This window comes from Pempheris klunzingeri, chromosome 18 (assembly GCF_042242105.1).
Source record: "Pempheris klunzingeri isolate RE-2024b chromosome 18, fPemKlu1.hap1, whole genome shotgun sequence".
NCBI lineage: Eukaryota > Metazoa > Chordata > Actinopteri > Acropomatiformes > Pempheridae > Pempheris > Pempheris klunzingeri.
The window spans coordinates 8,368,239-8,393,939 of NC_092029.1; the positions used below are offsets into that span (position 1 = coordinate 8,368,239).

Genomic DNA, 25,701 nt, shown 5'->3' on the forward strand with positions numbered 1-25,701 from the left:
ACATTGCTTTAGAAGAAATGAAGTGTTCTCCATGCTCACTGAAAAATTACTCTAGCTTCTGAAAAAGAAATTAGTTTGAAACCGATTGGCCAAAAAGTGAATTTGGAGCAAATTTTACAGCAAAAGGAAAATTGCTAAATGTCAAGCCACAGTTACAGCAGGATTGACAGCTTTCATGTCATAGTCTGTAGCTTGCTACAGAGAAACATGTTTAACAGATCTGAATTCACACCGTTTATTTGCATCAGAAATGTGCACATATTGAATCCTACCAGGATAAGCGCTACTCCGTGGTTTTGTTATGGAAACAGTGACTGCAGAATTCCTCGGCTCCACGGGGTAAACAGTGTGCTCATGTCTGAAACACTCCCCCCTCCTGCCACTTCTGAGGACCCCTTGAGCCGGGCACTAAATCTGCTGCTCTGGTTTGTGAGGGGTGAGAGTGCAAACTTGTTGTAGAACAGCTCAGCATCAGAGATCTCACAAGCATTCAGTCAGTAGAACCAAAACTTATTTAATTGCAAGGTTTTGTATTATTATCACCTCAAACGGCTTCGAATAAAACCAATGTTGCAAAGTCACAGAACTAAGCTACAGTCTTAAAATAGTCAAGTCTGTGTGTGCATGTTACTCTATACAGTGACTTCACACCAAAGCGATGCATGCAGATAACTGTACATGGCAGTATGTTCATTCTACAGTCGCAAAGCTAGCACGACACCATCATCATTTAAAAAACAGTCAGTATTCCCCCTGAAACACAAAGCAGAATCCGTGTATAGGACGGAACAGTTGATTATAATAAAGTGTCTAAATAACAGTTATTTCAGAGCTATAAATTGCACCCAAACCCAAATAAAGCAAAGCAACTCCAGCGTCACTGCTACAAAAAACACTTGCAGGAGAACATTGATCATTTGTAAGGCATAAAATACTATCATCATCTGTCTCACACACAAACACAATACAACATAAACACAGTCAAAACATACAATCGTTGGTGTTGTCATCAAAAATACGGTAGTTATCTTACAAAAATTGGCTAAGATAATGAAGATAATTAAATGTAGCGGTATGATTAAAAAAGAATCAGATCTACATCACCAGAAGAAAATCAAATGAAGAGGAGGGTAAAATCACATTTTGAATTATGCGCATTAAGTCTGATTTCTGTAGAGGCACGATCAATATAAAATTGCACTATCAATAGATTTAGCTCCACTTTCTAGAAATGCTGCACGACACTTGCTGAATCTGCCCCATTTAAGAAGAGAGGTAATAATTTGCATTTCTGTAACTGAGCCGAGCACTCTTTTCCTGCAAATCGCACTCGCAGTGATTTGGATTTAGTGCACCACTTTCCATTAGTGTTACAGCTAAGGCTAGCTGGTTTAATTCTCTTTCTTTAAGGCTCTTTAACTTTTGATACTCTTGGATATTTTTCAGGGAAGTGAGCCAATGATGCAGTGCATGAGAAAGCTGATATGGCATCCTGGGAAAAGCTTTGTTTGGATCAACACTTCCAAGACAGCTGTCTTAACTATTTCAACATTTTGGACATATTATAGAATTATCCGTCTTTTCTTGTTACCTAAAGACCCCCCAACATAGTTATACTCAGTCCATTACTTACACATTAATATGAATACACAATATGCATGCAAAACACTGAATTCAACAACCTAGAAATATTCAGATTTCAATATTAATTACTCTGTTTGACTGACTAATTTGCAATGGATGTATGACCCTTATCAAACAAACCCAAAATTTCTGTTCAAACAATGAACTTCAGGTGCAAATTTAAATGACATTAATATAACTGAGTCTTTGTCATAATCTGACAGACAGCTGGGTAACTAATGGTACCCCAGAGAGACCGATATTAAAGCCGGGGTAGGCAATTTATTTTTAGTGTAATTGGGCAAAAATTACACATTCTGCATCTCCTCTTGGCTCTGTTTTCAGGTTTTAGAAAATCTAAACGCCTAAACTTTGGCCAATCACAGTCCTCTCACAGAGAGAGAGAGCGTTCCTATTGGCTGTTCTACAAAAGCAGATGTGTGTGCATGTCCTCTGATCCAAAGATTCAAAGAAAATCCTGACAAATAAGTTGCTATTCCAGCATTGGAGCAACTGCCAAAACTGCAAAGCAACCATAACAAAGGAAGACTGACTTATCGAACAGAGAGTCTAAAAGAGAGGCTGACTACGAACGCAATAAAACACGAGTCGACATCGTGTTATTGTGTCAATACACATTTCAGAGATGGAGAAAACTTTATGATAAAGCTGCTAACTTCTTTTTCCTCTAACATCTGAACGTGTAAGAGTAGTTTGTTTGGTTGAGCCATGGATACATAATACATCCATGCATTGTGTATGTATGTTAAATGCTAATAGTTTAGCCTTCTGCCAACCGTAACGTTGGCCAAACGCTCGCAGCTGTGACTAATTCAATTTAATGTTTCTGTAACGTTACATAACGGTATCCTCATCATCATCATAATCATGACTTCACTTTACTGTAATATCTAAATGTGTTGCAGGTTTGTTAAGTTGTGGATGTGGATTTGCCATGAAAGCATGTGATGAGTGGCCATGTTGAATGTTGCTAATGGTTTAGCCTCCTGCTAAACTTATCAAAGGCTTGCAGCTAATTCCAGTTCATTTTCATGTAACATCCAAACGTTAGAGCCTTGAATCACAGTATATCATCTCAAAGGGCTTTACAGACAAGAAAACAGGATGGTAACTCCCATAGAATTGGAGCTGTACAATCCAGATCGTTTGAAGCTGCTAACTTTGTTATCCTGCACGTATGAAATGCTGCTCATCTGGTGTGAAAGGCTCGGCACAGAGAGGGGAGAGCTGCATTTTTTCAAATTCTCTGGAAAAGGCTTTTTTTTCTGGCCTTTTCCAGAGAACTGCTTCCCACAGCTTTAAGAGCGGATATTTAGAAAACTATACATTCGAGACAATGCTCTCATGTGCAATTTCTCTTTCACACTGATTTACACATTTAAGAGATGGGAAATTTTGAATCGAGTAATTATCAACAGGCATGAGTCATTTTCAGCACAGTCCTTTGATTGGCAGTGAGATGCAGCATGTTAGAGATGTGTGAAAAAATACAGTACCTACAGTAACAATAGACTCATAGATGGGTCCCAAACACCTCCATCATGATCAGATTATCAAACAAACTCTCTCCCCTGAATACAAAGTGACAGAGCTATTAGCATAGTTTGATGATATGCTCCTGTGGACGATGTTTGCTGGAATAATTTCTCCGTGATTGTCAGATTTAGTGGCAAGTTACTATGATTTTGTGAATAATAATTTAGTTAATAATCTAGACAAATTCGGCTATGTTTTATCATGAGAGCTATTTGTTAGTGCAGCTGTGGCGTACGTATCTCTGTTTACAATAAGGGTAATGTTAAAGTCTGACATCTAACAGCGGCAGTGGGAACGTTCACGAGCCCAATATGTGTAATGCATCATTCCGTTGAACACACCTCTTTCAGCAGTAATTTCATTTACAGCATTTGTGAAGGTTCATTTTTTTTCATCTGGCGAGCCAAAAATACAGAATTAAAGTTTGAAAATCAATATGTTCCTACCCCGACATGTTATAAACTATTTATGGTTCTTGTCAGATAGATCAAATATCAAAAGACAGAATTCAAAAATCACTGTAAGAATTACTCAACAAAATACAAACATGTTTTCTTATCCACTGTATTTGTTGTGACTGTACAGCTTTATTCTCTTTTCCCCATCCCAAAATTCAAATGTAAGTGTGGGCCGGTATCAACCAATCAGCAGCTTGCAATCAGAAGTTTTCTCCACAGATCTGATCCTCTCCTTCTTTCTTTCTCCATGTGGCTAATTTATTTTCACGTCTCTGCTTCTTCTCTGTCGTCCACCGTTTGAAAGAGACAGACAGCTACAGGTCGTCACAAAGGTAACGCTCACCATCAGGCTTCAGGGAGGTTAAAGAGGCCAAACTGTCCGTGTGATCAATCAGCCAACATGAGAGCGACCTCGCTCAGACGTCCTGAGGAAGACCCTGGTCTCTATAGCCTGAGGAAGAGTGGGGGGGCAGTGGAGGAGGGGAGATTAAGAAAAGAGAGACACTTTTAAATGCTTGTAGAGAAAACAATTGTGCAAACCATTATCTGGCTTTTATTGCCCCAGTTAAGAGGTTTTTAAAGAGCCACATGCAGCTGCTAAACATTTTGTTTGAACTTTCAACAATAATTGCCTTTCTGCATTTCATTTAATTGAGACAATTGAAAGCAAAGAGGCTAGCAAGAACCTAAATGCAGCTTGGCTGGAGCATTAAGAGCTAATGCTCCATCATGTGTTGGCTGGAAAACAATCCATTACCCAAGTTTCCTCAAAAACGGAAACAATACTAGTCTGCCTTGAGTTATGGTTTCCAAAGCATTGGAAACTTGATCAGTGATGAATAAGAAACTCTTCTCTTAGCTCTTATTAAACATTTCTAAAAATAGAATTGTAGCAGCCTTTGGGGTCTGGTTAGGATCAACAGGACCAGGGCCAGGACAGGTGTAGATGACGGACCACCAGTAACTGAAGCATGAGGATTTTCCTCCATTAATCATTACCTCCTATCTATTTTTAAAGCTATCCTGGGGAGGTTTTGACTACCAGTTGCTCTATGGAGCAATGTTTTACAAGTGGGTCCCCGTTTTGTTAGCATTGCATCCACTCGCATGAGGTCACATATGTTTCAACTTCCTCCAAAAATCTTCGATGGCAATTCATTTAACATGTTTTTTGTTTTTTTTTACAGCTCATAGATACACATTTAAAATGTGAACATAACTTTTTTTGACAAGTCAACAACAAATCTTGACAGCTGAAATTTTCATCCAAACCATGGACAACTATTTCCAAGGTCAATAATGAACTTTAATGCTTGAGAGATTTAGGCTGACTCTGTGAAGATACTAAAAATAATATGTGTCCTGTACAAACCAGATGAAAGATCATGAGAAAGTTCTAAATTCATCTTTGTAAGTTTTTCTAAGCCTGGGAAATGTGGTTATTTGTTTTTGCTTATTCGGCATCTAGGTTAAATTCAGCAGAGCTGACTATTCACTACTTCTGCGTTTCTACACAATTTTATCAACTCGCTGTGGTGGTGAATGGATAAAAGGTAAATACTTACCATCAGAAACTTTGGTTCATGAAAAAGGAGAACAGAGACAAAGAAGAGGGGAGAAGAGACAAGAGAGGCAGTTAGTGATGAAAAGCATGAACTTCTTTGTTTTATCATTTTTAAGTATAATTACACAGAAGTTGGCTGTTTTAAAGTTAGAAAAAGCTATTTGGATTAAAAGAGACATTTATAAAGAGTATTACAATTACAAGAGTTAAGAAAAACCTTCTGTCAACATGACCTGACCTCATTTTGATTCAGATACATTACACAATCAAATAAACACAAATACAGTAACATAAGCCTGGCTCGCTGGATCGATAAGCAGAAATATGGGAGACGGGAACGGAGGGAGACGGAACAAGTGAAAAAAAGGCGAAGAAGAAACTGAGGCGGAGAGGAAGACACGGGGCGGGGGTGGGGGGCACAGAGTAGGAGGAATAATGTGAGAGAGGGAGAAGGAGTAAAGATATGACGAGATCAAATAGGAACAATCGTTAGAGAAAGAGGCAATGGGAAGGCGATCAGTGGGAGGAAGATAATATGATCATTAGATAGATGGAGAGAGAGAGAGAAGAGAGGGAGTGGGGCAGAAGACAACGTACAAGAGTGTTTGTAGATGTGAAGGTTTGGAAAGACAGGAGACATTAATCATATGCACCACAGGCTCCTTCTCTTACAGAGGGAAGGAGAAACCTGATAAACATGCCACATTATCAGAGCCATTCAGTGCATGCAGGAAGAAAGAGGGAATAGCTGAATAAGAGCATAACTGCTAAAGCTGCATGTATTGCATTATGGTGTTGAATAGTTGAATAACAATTGATCTTCGAAGCACATTTCATGCATGATTTCACTCTGAGAATCTGGCCTCGAACAGGAGTATAGATTGTAGCAGCAACAGTTGAATAAAGCGTGTGCCCAGAGGCCTGAAAAACAGTAGGGGGAGTGTTTGGGGGGGCAGTGAACAAAAACACACCAGGGGGGCCGCTCACTCCCACACACACAATTACTGTACCTCACACACAAACACACCGCAGACAAGATTCTCGCAGGCGTGTGTGCACCAACACACATTTTGCGCAGCAATTACCTCACATAGGCGCACTGACACACACAAAGGAGAGCTGTGGTAATTCAAAGGCTGCCTCGGTGCAACGAGAGAGTAGTGACTGTATGAGTGTGTGTGTGTGTGTGTGTGTGTGTATACACTTGTTCATGCATCAATGCCCAAGGTGAAGACACTACTTTCTGACAGAGAAGGCGGTAAAATTACCCAATCTCTCCATCTCAGTACTTTGCATTTACCTCTACATCTTTCTTTCTTTCTCTAAACAGGGTTGTGCAGAGTGCTGTTATTCCACATATTTATTCATCTATATATTCATATATTGGTTTACTGTCACCAAATCCCATGAAGAGACAGATGTCGTTGGATGGTTGAACAGCTTCAGACCCCCTCTCGGTTGGGTCCAGCCATTTCTGTGCCTTTTACGCAACCAGCAGACCCACATTCACACCCCTTCACACCGTGACTGGACAACTGTGTGGAGGTGACAATGAAACCAGGGTTTGAACGTCTCCCTCCAGCTCTCTTTTCATGAGATGAACAGAGCGCAACACTATGAATGTCTTCCTGCAGTTTTCCCTAAACGTTTCCCAAACAGGAGTAAGTAGGGTATTTGTCGGGGACTATTTTCAGCTGCGGATGATTGCACATTGGGTGCATAGTGAGTATTTATGGCAGCAGGGTGGTGTAAGTGGGACTGAGTCAAAATAAACTACAGTGCCCACGTTCATTGTGATAAAGTAACTTGTCACTCAGTGCACCAATGTGTTTTTAATAGTTTATGGATAACAATAGAGCTCTACGGCAAAGAGGCATAAGATATCAGGTTGACTGTGTCTATGATATCAAAGACAGATAGTACTTAGTTGGATCAGTTCATTGATGGTTTTTTAATGGGAATTAGAAAATATAGAATATCTCCAGACCCCCCCGGTGTTGATTTTCATTTTTCTATAGTTTGGATAGACGCTGAACTCAGCCATCTACTGCATGTCACAAGTGAGACAGACAAACAAAAGAAAAGCAGACAAGACCAAAAAAAAAAAAAGAAAGCAAACTGTCAGACAGAAAGACAAACACAGCTAGACAAGTACTGACTTGCCAGGATGACCATGTCCATTCCCCAGAAGATGCTCATGATCCACCCAACCATGATAACAGCTGTCAGTATCTGGATGAGGGCTGCGGCCACGTTGAGCCAGAACACGCAACAAACACCTCGCTCTGAGATCAGATCACTGCGAGCTCCGCACAGCACCGTGAACGCCGAGATGAAGGTACCTGTGGAAAAAAAGCAAAACAACACAACATCCTGTTACCAAAAACAAAAACTACACAGTTCATTACAAGGTTTGTTTGTTCCTTTCACAGTGCTGATGCAGTACTTTGCTATTATAAAGAGCGTTTGGCTCCATGATGTGTTTCCCCAACATGAAGCAGAGGAATTTTCCTCTCTGGTTAATTTCTACTGAAGAATACTACACAGCAGACACCAAACTTTCCTGTGAAATACGCAAGAAGAGACACGTGGAAACAACTGCTTGCCTCTGCTGGTAACCTGACAGTAAACTCCAGTGTGATTCACAGCAGTGTTTTGAGCTAAATGCTAACATCAGCATGCTCAGAGTGACTGTACATGCTGATTTATGATGCAAAATGCACTTTTTAATGTCTTTTCAACATAAATATGTGTCCCCAGTGTGCCTACAGACCGTCAAACTATGAGGAAAGACCATCCTCTCTCTTTTTCTCCTGCTCCATCTTTCAGTAAATGTTGGTAAAAACACACTGTTTGGATTTGGCTCCCTTTATGATGACATAAGGGGATCTGTTGATCATATGACCTCCTCCAGCCCCTCAGCAGGCCGACTGTACCCACCCGCTGAAAACCTCCTGAATCCACCTTGTGTCTTTCCTCACTATCACCTGCCTCCAGTAACACGAAGATAAGACAACAACGAAGCAGCAGATTGTTCTGTTCTTCTAAAACAGAGCGTTCAGACAAGAGGATGAAAAGAAGCTGCAGCAGCCACGTCCCCTAAGAGAAAAATAATGTGTTTTTAGAACATTAGACCATGTAAACCTGTTCTAGTAGAACCTCCACATACAAGTATGATCTTTAAAATCATAAAAGTATGATCTTTAAAATAAGCAGAATATGGGACCTTTAAGTGTGTTTGTGCATTTGCTAATAGCACTAAACACAATGACTGACACCAAAGGACGGATCACCAAAGGACAATTGGATAGAATTCACCACACTATTGACAACAACATGCTTTTACCCCCAAAAAATTGAATTTAACTGTAAACTCAAACTGTAAACATTTGTTTTGTTGCCAAGCCCCGAATGGTATCATAGACAGCAGACAGCCATGTGAGTGATGTCCACGTATGTAACATAAGAATTACGGTCAAGCATAGCCCAGAGTTGCAGATGTCCACTGCCTTAACTAAAAACATGGGAATAAAACTTTTCTCTGCCCAGAAGAAATAACAGGTTGAGCACAGTGAGACAGATCGTAGACTGAAGCTTGACACAGCGATACCTCGCACGGTCCACTCAGCGTCCCTGAGTAAGTAGGTCAGTGAGTGGCCACTGTTGATGAGTATCTGGCTACGGCAGCAGTGGATCTATGCCTTGGAAGAGAGCACTGAAAGACTCTGAATACAGGATTATCTCTGGGGACAATCCTTGTCTGCCTGAGTGAAATTCAATATCAGTCCTTATCCTGTTATCTATCTGGAGACCTGGACCTTCCCTGGCCCCGCTCATTGTACAGTAAATGCACCGTGTGTGTGTGTGCTGTGTTTGTATCACACAGAGCAGCACGTGTGTGTCTCAGCGCACACAAATGGGATTACTTCATTACAGGGTGTTTCCATGACAACATTTCCTCAGGAATATATAGAATATGATTTGTACTCTGTATAGGTCTACCTCATATTATCAATGACATGTTGAGATTAGCCTACTTATCTGTCATTTTGCCAGCCTGCAGTCTTTTCTTTGGCATTATTTCACACTGGCTCACTAACAAAATACTAGCTGTTGTTTAAACCCATGTCACATCCATACATTCATTTTTGTGAATAGGACGACCACTGTTAATGTAACAGCCACAATCTTCACACTGAGTTTGCCAACAGCCATTTCTAGGGATTACTGACTTTTTAATTGTGCAATTTTTTTATGACATTTCATTTTATTTTGAAATATAAGATACTCTAAAGCAGAATTTGTCCCAAATGTCCCATCTCCCCCCAAAATGGCTTTCATATTAAATGAGAAAAAAAGAGATGAGAGATGAACAAAAGCAGAATTCGCACATGGAAATAAATTCAGTTTTGTCCCTATATGATATTCTTTCAACATGCAGGAAGTTTTCTGAAGTCTGTTGTCAACTCCTGAGGAGGAGGCCATCAACGCAGCTCCTGAGAATCATTTTCCATCCAATCATTTTTCTCATCTTGGTCCAGTCTTTCAATGATTGCAGAGAAACATAGAATACCTCCTCCTATGATATGAAGCTCTGGACAGAATTGAAACTTGTGAGGTTCACAAATATAACAGTGAATCATCACTCAGATTGGATGGATTTTGGGGCATGTCCACATTGCATGCACAGTACCAGTGTACCCTCATCTCCCATCTCCATCTTCTGCAGGCTACAGGATGCTTTAGACTGTATCGTGTTCGTCAAACGATGCACCAAAATCTGATTCCCCAACACATTGAACTGCTGTAGTAGATATTCTCACCTCATATTCTAACAGCATTCTCTAATTTTTAACAGCATTACAACAATCACCGTTGATAAAACTGTCATGAAACTGGTTAAGATTAGAGGAATGACACAAGATATAAGTCCGTCTGTAGTGTTTCCCCTCGTCTTTATTTAGTTAGTATTTATGCAGAAAGTGTCACTGAGCAGAAACCATCTGAATGTGAGGTGTGTTCTTAGCGTTTGAGTCATTCAGTCAAAGAAATGTTTTCATTCGTACAAAATCATAAATTATTCACAGAATTAGCTGATGTTCAGGGGTGTCTCTACGGGCTTGTTGAAACCCTTTTGCAAATTCTGAACTGAATACTGCAAATACTGAACGCGACACAAGAAATGCCTGGTGGGCGTTGTGTGCATCATGGCCTTGGCCCTTCTCTTTCTGTGTTACTAGTCACATTGGAGGAATTCAAATATCACAGCAAGCCAAGCAGGTGGGGGGAGGGAGGGACAAGAACGTCCGGGATGCCAGCTGCATCTCGATTCTCCGGAGCAAGAAAAGGCCAAAGTCGACTCATATAGAAGTTAGTTTCTTATCACTTTTTCTCTCTTGGTCTGTTCCTCTATTTTTCACTCTTTCTGACATTAGCTGGCAAACTGAAAACTGAGAGCTCTGTCATGATGAATCTGTCAATAGAAACACAAACATACTAGATATACTCCATTTGCCCTGTTATCTCTGACAAACCTTAATGTATACTATAATATTTACTTTCACATGGCCTACACTGCCCTTATCTGGAATGGTTTCCAAAAACTCTGGGACAGACACAATCCCAGAATAGTAAGCAGCCCTGGAAGAATGGCAATGTTTACATGTGGAAGAGGAGAGATGAATTAGATATTACTTTTCCGTTCAAGCTTTGAGCTGATGCTCATTTCAAAGCATCTCACAGAAAGAGCAACAGTGGGCTAAAATGAGATTCCATCCAAGGCCGATATGGTCTGATCAGACAGAGAAATGTTCAGGTCGCGGAGGCCACACCCACCAGCAGATGCTCTGGCTGCCGTTGGAGTTGCCCACCTCCAGACATGAGCCGTGATTGACAGCAAGTTGGTGGCTGAATGGTTACACATCTCTTCCGTCTTTGGCACATAAAGCAGGATTTATACAGTCTGGCTACTTCTCATTATTCTGGTAGAAAGTCATGTGTGTTGCATTCACTGAGCAGCAGGTTTTTATCATTGGATGAAATGGGTGTTGGAAGAAATGATGATCATCATGATCATCATCTATGTCTGATAGGGCTGCAACTAATGGTTATTTTCATTACTGATGAATAATAAAATAAATAAATAAACTCAATTTATCGTTTGGTCAATAAAATTTGAGGCAACAGTTCAAAGCAGTTTTGCAGAGCCCAAAGTGTCCTCCTCAAATTGTTTGTTTTCAAATCTGAGAAATTGGAGCCAATAAACTTTTTATGTTTTGCTTTAGAAATACCTCGAACTTGCAATTTTTTCTCGAAAATGCGATTTTTTTGGCCACAACGCAGCACCAGAAATAATCTGTAAACAGAACACTGACATATTGTCACCTTTTAGTTGACATGGTGAACCTGTTAGAAAACAGTTTTCACACATCAGCAAACAGTTTTCACACATCCGGCAGATGTGCAGCAACTTTATTTATTTGGAGTGGTGTTTCTGGCTGCCTGGTCAATATAAGTCCAATATTCACTCTACTTTTAGCTCTAATTTTGGTCTCTACCAACTGCTGAGGGAAATATCTGATCTTTAGCAGCAACATGCTATATTCTGCTATTGTAGGCTCACAGCAGGGCATAGTGGCTGGACAGCATGGCTTGATGCGACTACCTCTATTACTTGCTGGTTGTTTGTTGCAGGTCAGATAGCTACAACGTAATGTTTATAGCAGAAAATAGCTGCCCACTGTACCTGAAAACAAATGAATAAACAATGAGCTGAAAGACAGTAAAGCACTCGAAAGAGCCGAGCGGAACTGCGAAGTCAGTTGATAACTCTCTGCGAGTGATGTTGATACACTGCTAATGTAAAAATATCGATTAAAGCAGCTTTAATTTACCATTAGATTTATAAATCAATTAACCATTTAAGCTCTAATGTCCATTCACTCTCGGGGAAAATTCATTTGATATGTGTCTGACCAGTGAGGTCTTTGCAGAGACCAAAAGATCAGCATCACGTTATCTTCCCAGTGTCTTTGTTTGACGAACAGAAGTTAATGAAACAGCGAAACATCCAAAATCATTTGATGGAGATTTCCTGTTAACAGGCACAGGCAATATCAAAGCAATAAAAAAACTGAACGACTCCACTGTTCCACACTTTGTGGCTGCTGACCATTTACAGCACCTTTCAAACTGCCCATTATTGATTTGAACTAAGCAAACCATCAAGGAAATATCTTGCTGTCTATGAATATGTGCAGCTGGATAAAACATTGACAGATATGTGCTCAACAGTCCCCCACTGCAATCATAAAGGTTTAATAATTTTTTAACCCTCTCAGTTTGAGAAATCTACTCTAACAATTCTCCATGTGTGAAAAGCTCTTGGATCCTCTGTATGTCACATGTGGGAGATTTTGTGAGTGTGTGTGTGTGTGTGTGTGTGTGTGTGTGTGTGTGTGTGTGTGTCTATGTGTGTGCCTTGATATTAGCCAGACTAATGACTATAATTACACAGAGAACTCTACAGAGCACCCACTGGTAGTGTGGGAGGTTAATGATGGAGTGTAAGAGCGTGAAAGACAGAAAGAAAGAAGGAGCAGACATAAAAGGCGACAGAGGGGGAAGGGAAAGAAAAGGAGAAATGAAAGGAGAAAGACAGGTTTACTCTAAAGCAGCATTACTTGAAAAATGTGACAAATCAAATTTCATTGATTGTGAGTGAAGAAATAATTAGCTAATTCATTTTCTTGATGTACATTAGTCACATGATGTAACTCTATAGATCCCTAAAGAAGGAGAAGAAGACAAAACAGTTCGGCCAATTAAATTAGTTCAGGGTGTGGCCAAGGCAAAATCACCCATCTATACTAATCTATACTAAATACACAGAAATAAAATTGCTTGATAAATGTCATAGCAACAGAGTGTTTCAGGGATTGGAAACGCAAACACAACAACTACATTTCACATTGTAATCCTTTACACAATGCATTCCTGAAAAAATACAGTTAAAGAGAAACTTATTTCAAACATACTGTAAGTAAAGTTTATACTGTCTAGGATGCATGGACATTACAATCATCTTTATAATTGAAGTATTCAGACATCAGAGGTCTTCTACATTCTTGGAAAGTAAAGGGTAGAAAACACCTCCTGAAGCTCAGATAAGCTTCCGTTTGCTGCTGAGATGCAACAACATTTCACCAGCTGTTCAGCTCTTTTACTGTGGCCAATTGTAAACCCACTGACAGTCAGTGTGAACATGTCCAAGGCTGCCAAATATCTGTATAACAAAGCTACATTCACATCCCAGCTCACTGATAGATGCGACCAGGGACTGATCAGATTATCAGAAAATAAAAAAGCTTCATCCGTGGCGGTGCTGTGGTCAACGCAGTCGCCACAGCTGTGGGGGCCTTTCTTTGTGGAGTTTGCATGTTCTGTTAAAAGTACTCCGCCTTTTTCCCACAGCCCAAAGACATGCAGGTCAGGTCAGCTGGTGACTCTAAATTGCTAAATTGTTAGCTGGCACTGAATCCAGCCCTTCCGCAACCCTGTAAGGGTAAGCAGCAGAGATAATGGATGGATGGAAAAGCTTCATCCATGTGTCTCTACAAATTAAACTTCTCTTTGGCCTTCTTTTATAAAAACAACATCAGAGGTGTTGAGGCAACACGTGGGAATATTTGCACATGATTGCACCTCTTGGTAAAATTAAATTAAATCAACAATACAGTGATGTTGTGCACTATGGAGCCCTTTAGAAGCCATCCACCATATGAGCATGTGTTGATTAGAGACAGATTACACCATGTGGGTTCATTCATAACCCTAAAACCAGACTTAACTCTAACCTAACGGTGACTTTTCAGCCTACAGCTAACACATAATTAATTCGAATAAAATGAGGACCAGCAAAAATTTCCCCACTTTTTTCCCCCACTTTTTCCCTCATTTCATTTTCTAGGCGAATCCATTGGGTCCTCAGAACGGCTGAAGACCCGAAGCATACACAGACACACCCACGCACAAACATCCAGAGGCAAGATGTCAGCATCTCCAATATCACATACCATCAAACACACACACTCAGTCCCACACATGACCCCTGCTGCCCGTATACTCACACTGAGGGTTAAATCAGATATGCACTTTAGCTCTCTGTGTCAAAAGATTGTAACACTGTACATTACCTTCACTATAAAGTTGTGTGATTATTTACAAGCCAACTGCTCTTAATCAGTTCACACTGCACTGACTAACTGCTTATGTGGTACTACTCACCACTAGATTTTCACTCGGCCTCTACATTGTGGACACAATCTGAAGCTCTGGCAGCATAACGTCAGGCAGGATTAATGTAAAGTTAAAACAAGCGAACCCGGGAGAAGGAGGATGTCACACTGAATCCTCCAACTTGCTGCAGAGCTCTGGGTGAAGAACATAGGCCCTATATATGCTATGGTGTGGAAATACACCCTTTTTTCCCCTCACATTTGAAACTCACCGGCTTGCTGATTATATATTTTAGATTTATGGCCCATTTTATATTGTTATGAGGTTTATTTTTTTTGTTTGGAGGAACATTTTTCTCAATCTAAGGAAGCACATGTGAAATTCTGTCTTGAGAACAAGAAATGCATTTAAGTGAACCTATTATACTATGAGTGATGAAATGGGGTCTGACGTTAACACTGCAAACAGCACCAACAGTCAACGTTTGTTTCCTTTGATCATACCACAAACTTTCCCTAAGAATACTTTTAAGAAAGTACTTTTAGTTGCCAAATCTTAAAGGTATCATTTGACATTTTGGGGATTATTCTGATTCACTTTCTTTCCGAGAGTTAGATGAAAAGATCGACACCAGTCTCAGTGCTATTGATCTTTTCATTTTACTCTCAGCAAGGAACTAAATATGTGGATTAGTCAAAACTATTCCTTTAAGCAAATCTTAGAGGTGTCAGATCAGAAAATGATCATAAGAGTAGTTCCTGTAACATAATGGGCGCACAGCATCCTGTTGACAGCAGAGACCAGAATTTAAAATTCTTTTCAAATTTCCTTCCTTCTTTCAAATTTATTTTGAAGGAATAGTTTGACATTTTATGAACCTTAATTGCTTTCTTGCTGAGAATTAAGTGAGAAGATTGATACTACTCTCTTAGTTTAGCTTAGCGCTCAAAAAAGAGGGAAAAAGCGGCTCCCTGTAAAACTGCAACATCATCAGTTTTTATACAGATTTAACATAAATACCGTGTTAATTTGTGAACTTTAGAGGCGCTATTAGCTGTTTCACCCTGTCCCTTTAACCATGACCACGAGGCACACTAACCTTAACCAAGTAGTTATTTTAAACCATGATCTTTCCTTCAACCTTGAGTTTTGAAAGATAGTATTTCCAGTTCAGGTGAGTTTTTAGGTTTTGGTGATCCAGTAAATGTTTCTCAGCAAACAGGTTCTTTGTCCCTGCGATGCTACAGTAGCAGACGAGCCAGGTGCTGTACCACACAATGTCCTGAAATAACTTCTGTAGATCTGTTGTGCAATAAAAGTCATTCATTATTTTGTCATTTTACAGTACTATGTAATGTGTGTTCTCTTTGTATATGTGCATGTTTGTGTGTGTCTTTGTTCATACACCTGTGTGTGTGTGTGTGTGTGTGTGTGTGTGTGTGTGTGCATGTCTGCAGGAGATTACGTTCCGCCTTTGATTCTTGTCTGAATTCAATTACACATTTATCAATTTTACTTTGGCTCGAACAAGCTGCTGTTTTCAATCTCCGTCAATTACACCCAAAACACACTGACGCTCACTCACACACACACACACACACACACAGACACCCGCATTGTGTTCATTTCAGTCAGTGTTGTCATGGCAACTAGCCGCAGCTATTCAATGAAATGTCAAGGCATTCAGGCCAACCCACATACACACAGAACACACACACCTAGTTGAGGTGATTTTCATACATTTTGGGGACAATTTGTGTTGCGGTTGTGTGTCAAGGCAACATTCCTGCCAAAAGGGGAGAAAACTGATTATTTGGGCCATGGTGTTTGCTGACCTTGTTTTCTCACACAACTGTTTGTGACATTTTCAAGCAGTCAATGATTCGACATTTCCTCTAGAAAGGTTGCAGCAAATAGACAGCTGAATTTGTGCCAGACAGAGAGAGAGAGAGAGAGAGAGAGAAAGGATGAATAGGTGAGAGAAAATATTTAGAATTTGGTAACTAAAGCCTTCTTCAGCGGGGAAAAAAAACCCAGAGAAAGCAGAAAGAGAAAAAGAGAAGATTGAAGTGATGAAGAGGAGAGGACAAGCACACAGAGTTGTGGCCAATAGATCAGAGGCAAGGGGCGGATCATAGGCTATTTAAAGAAGGCAATCAGCATACTCTCAGTGCCCACTTTTGTTAGGTGCACCTATAAAATCTAATGCATTACAACCAGTTGTAAATTCCACCTTCTACATGGTGACATGGTGGTGCAACCAACAGCTCTTCTGTTTATTCTTTCTACTGCTTTCTATTCGATATCTCTTAATGCTGTTGAATAGTTTTCAATGACTGAGATGACTGCATTTACATGTATTTACTTCTGTATCGATGTATTGTATATGTTGTGGTGTTGAACTTAAACTACAACAAATGTCGCCGTTAGTTGGGGAGTTTTAGTTTAGTTTAGTCAAATGATCCTTTACCTTTGCGGCAGAGCGGATCATCTTCTATGATCCTCTAGGAGGCAACACATTGTGATTTATTTCAGACTTATTTCTGTGATGTTTTATACCACGAGTGATGACATTTCTACCTGCAGTGATAACATTTAGAGTCCACATTTACCGTGTGGGTTAACACCTGTCAGACTGACGCTGTGTGTATTAACACCCCGGAGCTCTTATTTTAACACAAGGAGTGAATGGCATCTCTTAGTGTGTTTCTTGACCCTTTTTTCCACACATGTATGCACTCACACAGGAAAAATCCACACACCTAAGCAGATTGAGAGCAAGTTTAATGACGGCAGAGCTTAATTTTTGTTACCCTAAAGTTAGAGGGCAGTTTGTTTCTTGTGTGTTGAGATATGTGTGAAAATGGCTGACCAATAGAGAGACAACTAAGGAAGCTGGACAGTTTATGTTCCAAACTCATTTTGTCTAGTCACTAACTGCAGACTTCCCATTCCAACACTTTATGGGTACTCCACATTCCCCACTGATATTTATGTAATTTTCTGCCTTCATGTTTGTTTATGTCCTTATTTTCTGGCATGCCTTGCACCACGTCAATAAAGCCTCCTTGTCTGTGTGGGTCTTCCAGTTTCACCACCACCTGCTCTCTTTTTTCCCTTTTTTTTAACCCTGCATGAGTACTTTGCCCCGTGTTTGGTCACGTTGTTTAATTGAGTTTACAGTTTTTACGGTTCCTCTGGTTTTTACCGAGAAACTCAGACATAATGAATTCTGAATCAATAACAGATGTCATTCCAGACTTACCGAGTCCAGGTATGAAGGTGTTCAGAAACAGACAGATGACAGCCAGAGGGAAAGGCATTGTGGGTATGGCAGCCCTCAGCTGTCCCTTCTTCTCCCTGACCTCTACCACCACTCCCCCTCCGGCTGTAGGGGCCCCGGCCATGGCTTTGGCTCCAGGATGGTCCCCAGTCTTAACATGGCCCTGCTCTGTTCCTCCTTCTTTCTGAGCCATCTCTGGTTATTTCTCTCTTGTCCTCTGTCTGGTTTATGTCTTACGACTAAACAAAGTCGGTGAAGTGCAGGTAAAATAATAATGTTGATTAATTTTGTCCTTTGAGAAATAGATAAAATAATATTCAGCAGTGCAACTTGACAGTTGGCTCACAAGTCACATTCACTTACAAATAAATAACACCAAGAAGTTGTCTAAAAGTAGTGTAAATATAGAGTCAATTGGTAGTAAATAATGAGTCAATATATTTCCACAGAATAAGCAGAGATCTTAACTTCGATTCCAGAAGGATACACTGACATAACTTAACTTTGAAACCCTTCAGACTGATCTGAGGAATATCCTGCTGCTTAGAAGGTTCTCAGGAATATTCAAGGAAATTTTCAGTCCTCTCTGGGGAGCTCTTATCTCCAATAATTTCCCTTTTAAAGTCACTGCACAGCTTTTTAAGTCCCACCAAAAAACAAGTCTGAAGTAAAGAAAGAATTTTGCTTGGACAAATCTCCTCAAGACAGTGGAGTTATCCTCATTTAAATCCCCTTTTCAGTCCTTAAGAGTGACCAGTGTCTCATCCGAGGTCAGCGATGTCTGCCATTAATGTCCATGTCCAACATGTTCTTAAGGAGTCTTGAATCAGTAGCAGTTCCTCCTTAAATTGTTATATATCTTCAGAAAAAAAAAATCCTCGAAAGATGTGCAGCTCTTTTCAGTAATTTCATCTGAAATCTTTCTTTCTTTTTTCTTTCTGTCTTTCAGTCAAGTCATGTTCAATCCACACACCTCTCCAACACAAAGTGCACACAACCCCCCTTTTTCTACTACATCTCTCTCTCTCTCTCTCTCTCTCTCTCTCTCCCTCTCCCTCTCCCTCTCTCTCTCCCACCCTGTCTCTCTCCCTGTCTTCACCCTCCTTCACTCCCCATCCTCTCCCTCCGTTTAAAGGAACAGTGCTCCCCATCTAATGTTACTGTTTAAATGAGATCACGTTCAACAAGCCGTTAGTCAGTGGGTCTGAATCCGATAAGTGATTGATGCAGAGAATAAATTCTCTCTTGTTCAAACTCTTGTTCAAATTATTCACGTATATTATTAACATGAAGAGGACCATTGAAAGTGTTTGCTGTGGCTTAATGCTAATAGTTTAAAGTTCTGTTTACGTTTATTTAATTCATTAATACATTCACAAGAGATTTAAGTGCACAAGCAGAGATGATGGCCTACAGAAAAGAAGCATTTGCAGACAACTCCTGTCTGTAATAATAGTTCAATACAGCTGATGCTAATGTAATATTGGAAAGCATGTTAATGAACCTAATTGTTGCTCATCCTGAATATATAACCAGATTTATAGCTGTAAACACAGATTCTGGTGAACAAAGACAGAAATGTGAGAAGCAAGAATGACAGGGAAGGCACAAAAGAAAGAAAGAGAAAGAAGGAAAGAAAGATAAAAGGAGGAATTTGGGATCAAAATAAGGCAGACCCTATGCAAGGCAGCAATGTAGAGACATAAATCAAGACAGGGAGGAGAAAGAAGTAAAAGGAAGCCAGGACAAAGTGTACGTGTGATTAGAAAGGATAAAACCGAGTGGAGGGCAGTCAGGACGATGGACGATGAAGAGACAGGCAGTGTCAATATCTCAGTAATTATTCATGCAACCCAATCCCCTAAAGATCAGGCATATCGTTCTGTCTCCTCCTCCGCTTCCCCCAACTCTATCTGTGACTTTTCTTTAATACGCTCTATCTCACTTTTTCACCTTCTCTTTCTCTCCTTCTTCTGCATCCTCACCTCTCTTAGCATGAGCTCCATCTAAGCACAAGAGGCAAAAACACAGTGAAAATCAACGCAACCTTGAAATCATTCTCAGCTTTTATACGTGTCTGCGTGTCTCTCTCACTCTCTCTGCCGGTCTCGTCTTCCTCTTCTTCTCTTTCCCTCTCTCTCATCTCTATTTGGTCTCCTGGCAACTCGGGAAGCTGTGGATAATTATACGGAAGATATTGATCACTCGGTTTTTGGTCCCTTCTCTATCCCCCTGTTCAATTCCCACTTTTAATTTCCTTTTAATCTGCTTTGAAACACACGGAAGATAGCTGCCAGAGAAGGTGGCTTTACTTTTTTTTTGTCATGCAAAGCAGCATTATCGTGTGTCTGACAAGGCAGGAGAAAACTGGACCGCTGAACTCATTCATCATTGGATTGTTCAGCCAAAGGCATGCAGTGCAATGTGCTGATGCTTATTACCATGACAACGTGACAAGAAAAGTTATACGGCAGCCGTCTTTGGTTTCGAGAGTTAAACTGGTGACTCAGAAGTCTCTGTTGTTAGGTTGGTGATGAATGACCAGAATTGGACAGATGATTTAGTCTTATTTCCACTTCTGCATTTAATGGTGACCATGATAATAACCTTCTAATAATGTGTGTATGTGTGTGTGTGTGTGTGTGTGTGTGTGTGTGTGACAGACATTAATCTTGCTACATGCTGTCACACTTCTTACACATTCGACTTTGTGAATCTCTATGGCTCTTTCTTCACACACACACACACACACACACACACACACACCCTATGCCTCGTTCTCTCAGGGTTTAATTTATGTTGATCCCATCTGTCAGGAAAAGCTGACATCACACGCCGGTTATTTATATACGTATGTGTGTTCACACGTGTGTGTGTGTGTGCTCCTGATGACTTCCCACTGTGTGCATCACCCGCGGACTGTATCATCACCACCGTGACTGCACTGTTCACACACCCCTTTCCTTTTTACCCCTTCTTTTTATTTCTCTCAGTCTCGCCACATGAATTCCCTACACAAGTTCAACACAGCGGATTGTGTTTTCATTCAGCTTTTTACGACCAAACATTCTTTCATTGTTAGGATAAAGCAGCAGGAACATTTGGTAACGGCAAAGACGCTCTTTGTGCTCACCAGCATGGGAGCTTTTTCTGTGCAAGGTCTCTGACTCATGGCTTCAGTGATTAAAAAAAAACCCAAATATCTTGGTTGACAGACACAAACATTGGTAACTCATTTCTGTACAGAAAGTAATAATGTCCTCTCTATCACTGCAACTACAAAGTACTTTATGTGAGTATTCCTTGTTTATGTCTGGTTTGTGCCGATCCCTACAGTGGTAAGCCGCTTGTGATCCACAACTTCAAAGTGGTGGGCCACTGTCAGCCTGTCACACCAAAACACACTAAATAAAGGAGTGTAAAGTGTCTCTCGTCTGTTCAGTTTTTGGAATTTATGCAATGTAACGATTAGCTAACATGGCTATTGTTAGCGTAGCCCAGTCGGACTAATCCATTACAGAAATTTAGAGCCAACTAACCAAATAATACTTTTATTGGCGAATGGCTAATGGTTCTCTATACAACATTTAGGACATTAATATAGGATTGAACAGCTATGTTGTATGCATGTGAGTCAGTGAATCGTAAACATGTAACACAGTGAAACCGAGCCAAAAATGTAGGATTTTAGCCAAGGACTTAGACTAATGTAGCGACACCTAAGTACAGGGTGTGAATACTTTTTCCACTGGTGACTGTAAAACCTCAGGCTGTTTACTTGTCCTCATTTCTCTCTCCTTCAGGTAGGTCACACTGCCATGCTTATATGCAAATTTGATAGTACGTCTCCAAGACTGTCTTTGTGGTCTCATGAAAGAGTATTTTCAGCAAATGCAAAGCAGTGAAGTGAGATGATAGTGAGATATGGTGGCCTTTAGTCATTGTTATTCAATAACATGATTGTTGATGATCATCATAATTGCAAAGACGAAGCACTCTGCCTCAGCAAGCTGCCTCATCTCCCATCTCATTTTTTTTCCTCATTAATATGCAAATCTATGCCACAAGGTCCTCCAAAATCTAATCAGACCATCTTTTCTAATGGGTCACCTGTGGCGTGAGTGTGAAGCCTTTGTCACAAGCTTTCATTGAGTAACTGCGCTCAAAAGATTGTGGATACGCACACACACACACACACACACACATATGAAATAGCATGGTGCAATGAAAACACAAATCTGGGTCTGAAACTATATAAAGACAAGCTGCGTGATGATGTCACTATATTTACGTCATTTGAGTTGTCGTTTTAGGGCAGGAGGAGATGTTCGGGTCAGTTTGTTGAGAAATGTCAAGGAACTCTAACAAAGTAAGAGAACTGAGAGTTAAACTTCTCATAATATCACATGTTCTCTCTCAAGTGTTTAATTTTGTGCAGACAGAGGATTTCAGTCGTCACATTTGACTGGGTCTGTACCTCCATAACTGACTACGCTGTGGTTAAGCTGATGAAAAACAGATCTGAGATCATTTTTGGGACCTGCAAGAATGTGAAAGAGAGAAGAGCAACATCTGCTGGCCAAAAAGGTGCATCAGACAATAAGCTACAAATTAGGACAGCTGAAATAGAGATCATCATCATCATCATCATAATCAATAGAGGTGAATAAAATACAGTGGTGTTATTTTTTAATTCCCAAAGGCCTAATTTGCTCTTTTGTTTCTAAAGCTTTAACCCATTTCTTTTTGTGTCTGACTATCAAACCTTTGTGGTGCAGATCTGTATTTCCTGTGGCTTTCTTTGTCAGAAACCACATCAACTTTGATAATTCACTATAGTTTGACAGAAGTGTGATGAAGCATTGAACTGGTTGATGTGGAATTTATTTTTTTCCAATCAAAGTCTGGTTTACATGGTAAAGCAAAACAAAGAGAAATTAAACATTATAACACGAGTTTATTATGATATATCAGCAAACATTTTAAGCACATGATTAACTGTAAAATAGCATGTTCGTATATCGAATGGTTCAATATGTCACTTCACACATTAAAACCGCATTAAAACAGAAGAAATGACATTTATTTGTTAAGCTCATATTATATTCTGCATTAAAAGAAAGAAAGCAAAGAAGATGTATAACAAGTTATCACTACACCACCACGTCCACTTGGCTCAGTGAGCTTTAAAGTGTGGCGTTAAAACGTACGCCGGCCACTCAGATTCTGTGGGCTCTTCATTTATTCAGTTTCCTGCCACTCTTTGGCCTTGATGATGTCCTTGACCCACTGCACAGACGGGCTGGCACAGACTACACCACCTTTCTTCATCTTAAAGCTAAAACAGAGACAAAGATTAATGATGCTGTTTTCAGTGTCACTTTCTGGTGACAGCTAGTGTACGGTGGTCTTTTTCATTTAAAAACGAACAAACAGACTCTATTTCCAGTATATTTATATTAACCTTTGTTAATAATTTATAGATGAGGTACATTTGTTCCATTTGTTGTTTATATGTAAATCTATTTACATGTCTACATCTAATTACATGTTTGAACTGTACAGTGTATTTGTGTTTGCTTAACTTTTTGTAGCTCTGTTGCCTTTGTTTGGCATCGTGTCTATATGTGACTTTAGTTCACTGTGTGTGAATAACAGGAGATGAGACACTCACATCACAGCGCTCTGTGACAGGCACCGCTTGTCTGTGTATTTGTAGCTCACCACCTTGTTCTTGGGCAGCCTTGTGCTGTGAAAACTAAAACAGCACTCGACGGGACCAAACCCATCTGGGAAACCAAGAGGGAAACAGAAATGTTATGTGCATAAATAGAGAATAAGTGGTATTCAACACAAATCCATCAAATCAGTATAATTATAACAATACGTATCTTTTATTCCCTTTAGAAGAAGCTCACAAATACGTTACGAGACCTCTAATGCAGCTGAAGAAGGCTGTGGTTTGATTACATTTAAAGGCTCTTAACATACCATTATTTATCAAAATACGTAAATCTAATGAAAAATCTTCACATTTTCATTGTTTTTAAATGAGTGCCTGTTGAATGCTGTAATTTCTGAGAAGCTTTTAGACTTTAGACCAACACTCAGACCTAATAAACCTTAAAGGCAGACTCAGCCTTTAATGAAAAGCTTTTGTTTGTTTTGTTTGCAATTTCTTTTAAAATAATGGAATCATATCGTTACTTATTTTCACCTTTTATCAGATAAGATTACACTTCATTCCCCAAGAGAAATATTAATAAATGATTACAAAAACCTCAGCATTGATGTGCATTTTGAGAAAATAATAACTAGAATGCAGTCAGATCTTACTCTCAGATGCCAGGACGGCGACAGATGACATAAGCAATAAACAGGTCACCAGAATGATGGAGTTCTTCATCATCATCGTCATCGTCTCAACTGCTTCAAGCTGACCTGCCGGTATATGTTATCGTCTTCTTTCTGCCGCCTCACTCGCAGTCCTTTACTTTTATTATGCTGTGTGTATGCGTGCGTGTGTGTGCGTGTGTGTGTGTGTGTGTGTGCGTGTGTGTGTGTGTGTGTGTGTGTGTGTGTGTGTGCGTGTGTGTGTGTGTGTGTGCGTGTGTGTGTGTGTGCGTGTGTGTGTGTGTGTGTGTGTGTGTGTGTGTGTGTGTGTGTGTGCAAGCACGGGAAGCAGAACAGAATGAAATACCATAACCTGAAACTACCCAGCATGCATACAAACAAACAGTGGTCATGAGGTCATGGCTTCTCAGTGAAAATACATATCAGGGGAGAGAGTGAGGGGCGGAGAACGGAGAGGACGTCGTGGTTGAGCAGATTCTATGAAATAGAAAATGTTTTGTCAGTACTTCAGTCACTTTGTGTGTGTATGTGTGTGTGTGTTTGTGCAGCGTGCAGATGCATTGTGGTTTTAAGCACCCCTCACTGCTGCTGGTTCATGTGGGGTTTTTTTTTTTTAAAGGATATGGTTTAAGATGATGAAACATGATAACTGAGATTACATTATCTTTAATGACAGTAATACATGTCAACAAAGTAACAAAGCCTAATTAAAAAGTTTAATTAATGTCATTCTTCTTGAACTTTAAAGTGTGATGTAAATGTAGCAGGTTAAGAACTAAAAGTTTTACTAGTTAATTTATCAATTATTTCCTCATTATTTCCTACTTATCGAAACTCAAGGGCCTTCAGTATGTCCTGCTCTCTGACTGGTGAGTTTTCATGACAATGTATGCGTTTAAAAAAAAAATCAGCATCTCTAGCTGATAACAGGGAACAAGAGCTGCATTTGTGCATGAATCTCATTCTCATGCCAAAAGAGCTGCATGTCATTATGTATACTTATATACTACTTATATATACTACATATGTGCTCTGTACAGGAAATGAGGGGACAGAAATGCAGCAGGCAGTTTAACCTCTAACACACAGGAACGTACCTGTGTGCCCATTAAATTCTAATATGTAGACTGTGGTGTGCTGAAATAGTTTAATTTTCTCAACCACATACCAGAATATCCATAACTTACCACATAGTAGTTCGATCAAATGAAATCATTTTATCATGAGAAAAGATCATAATCAAAATTGGTTCATTTGTGACAGAAATGTCTCACTGAATGCGGATTGTATAGAAACAATGATTTCACTACATAGTTGTGTTGCTAATAGTTTGTCACTTAAATGTTTTAGTGAATGCACGTCTATTTCTTTTCAAGCTGCAGACGGATCCTTCTCAATCAGCCTGTTAGCTCAGTACAGATGCGGATGGTTGTGCATTTGTACAACTTGTTGCATTTAAGGTGTGTTATATCCTACATTTGTTACTGTGTCTTGAAATTTGCATTTAAACTTCACTGAATATAATTTACATGTGAATTTTTGCAGCAGTCAGCCTCCAGACAGGGGCTGACGACTGCAGAAATCCACCCTCAGCGAACTAAAGCTGAAACCTGTGGTTTGTACCA

General features: G+C 39.9%; 2 protein-coding genes across 2 annotated transcripts; both read right to left on the reverse strand.

Annotated features, from left to right (window-relative positions):
• Positions 1-7,238: 7,238 nt before the first annotated feature.
• stum (stum, mechanosensory transduction mediator homolog) lies at positions 7,239-18,176 on the reverse strand. Its single transcript, XM_070849873.1, has 3 exons — positions 17,705-18,176; positions 7,362-7,544; positions 7,239-7,249 (listed from the first exon to the last, which is right to left on the reverse strand). Exons 1-3 carry the CDS (start codon positions 17,913-17,915, stop codon positions 7,239-7,241), a joined length of 405 nt encoding a protein of 134 aa, XP_070705974.1. The 5' UTR covers positions 17,916-18,176.
• Positions 18,177-22,659: 4,483 nt separating this feature from the next.
• Positions 22,660-24,227, reverse strand: LOC139218165 (C-C motif chemokine 4-like). Its single transcript, XM_070849723.1, has 3 exons — positions 24,059-24,227; positions 23,397-23,511; positions 22,660-23,060 (listed from the first exon to the last, which is right to left on the reverse strand). Exons 1-3 carry the CDS (start codon positions 24,138-24,140, stop codon positions 22,964-22,966), a joined length of 294 nt encoding a protein of 97 aa, XP_070705824.1. The 5' UTR covers positions 24,141-24,227; the 3' UTR covers positions 22,660-22,963.
• Between the last annotated feature and the right edge of the window lie 1,474 nt (positions 24,228-25,701).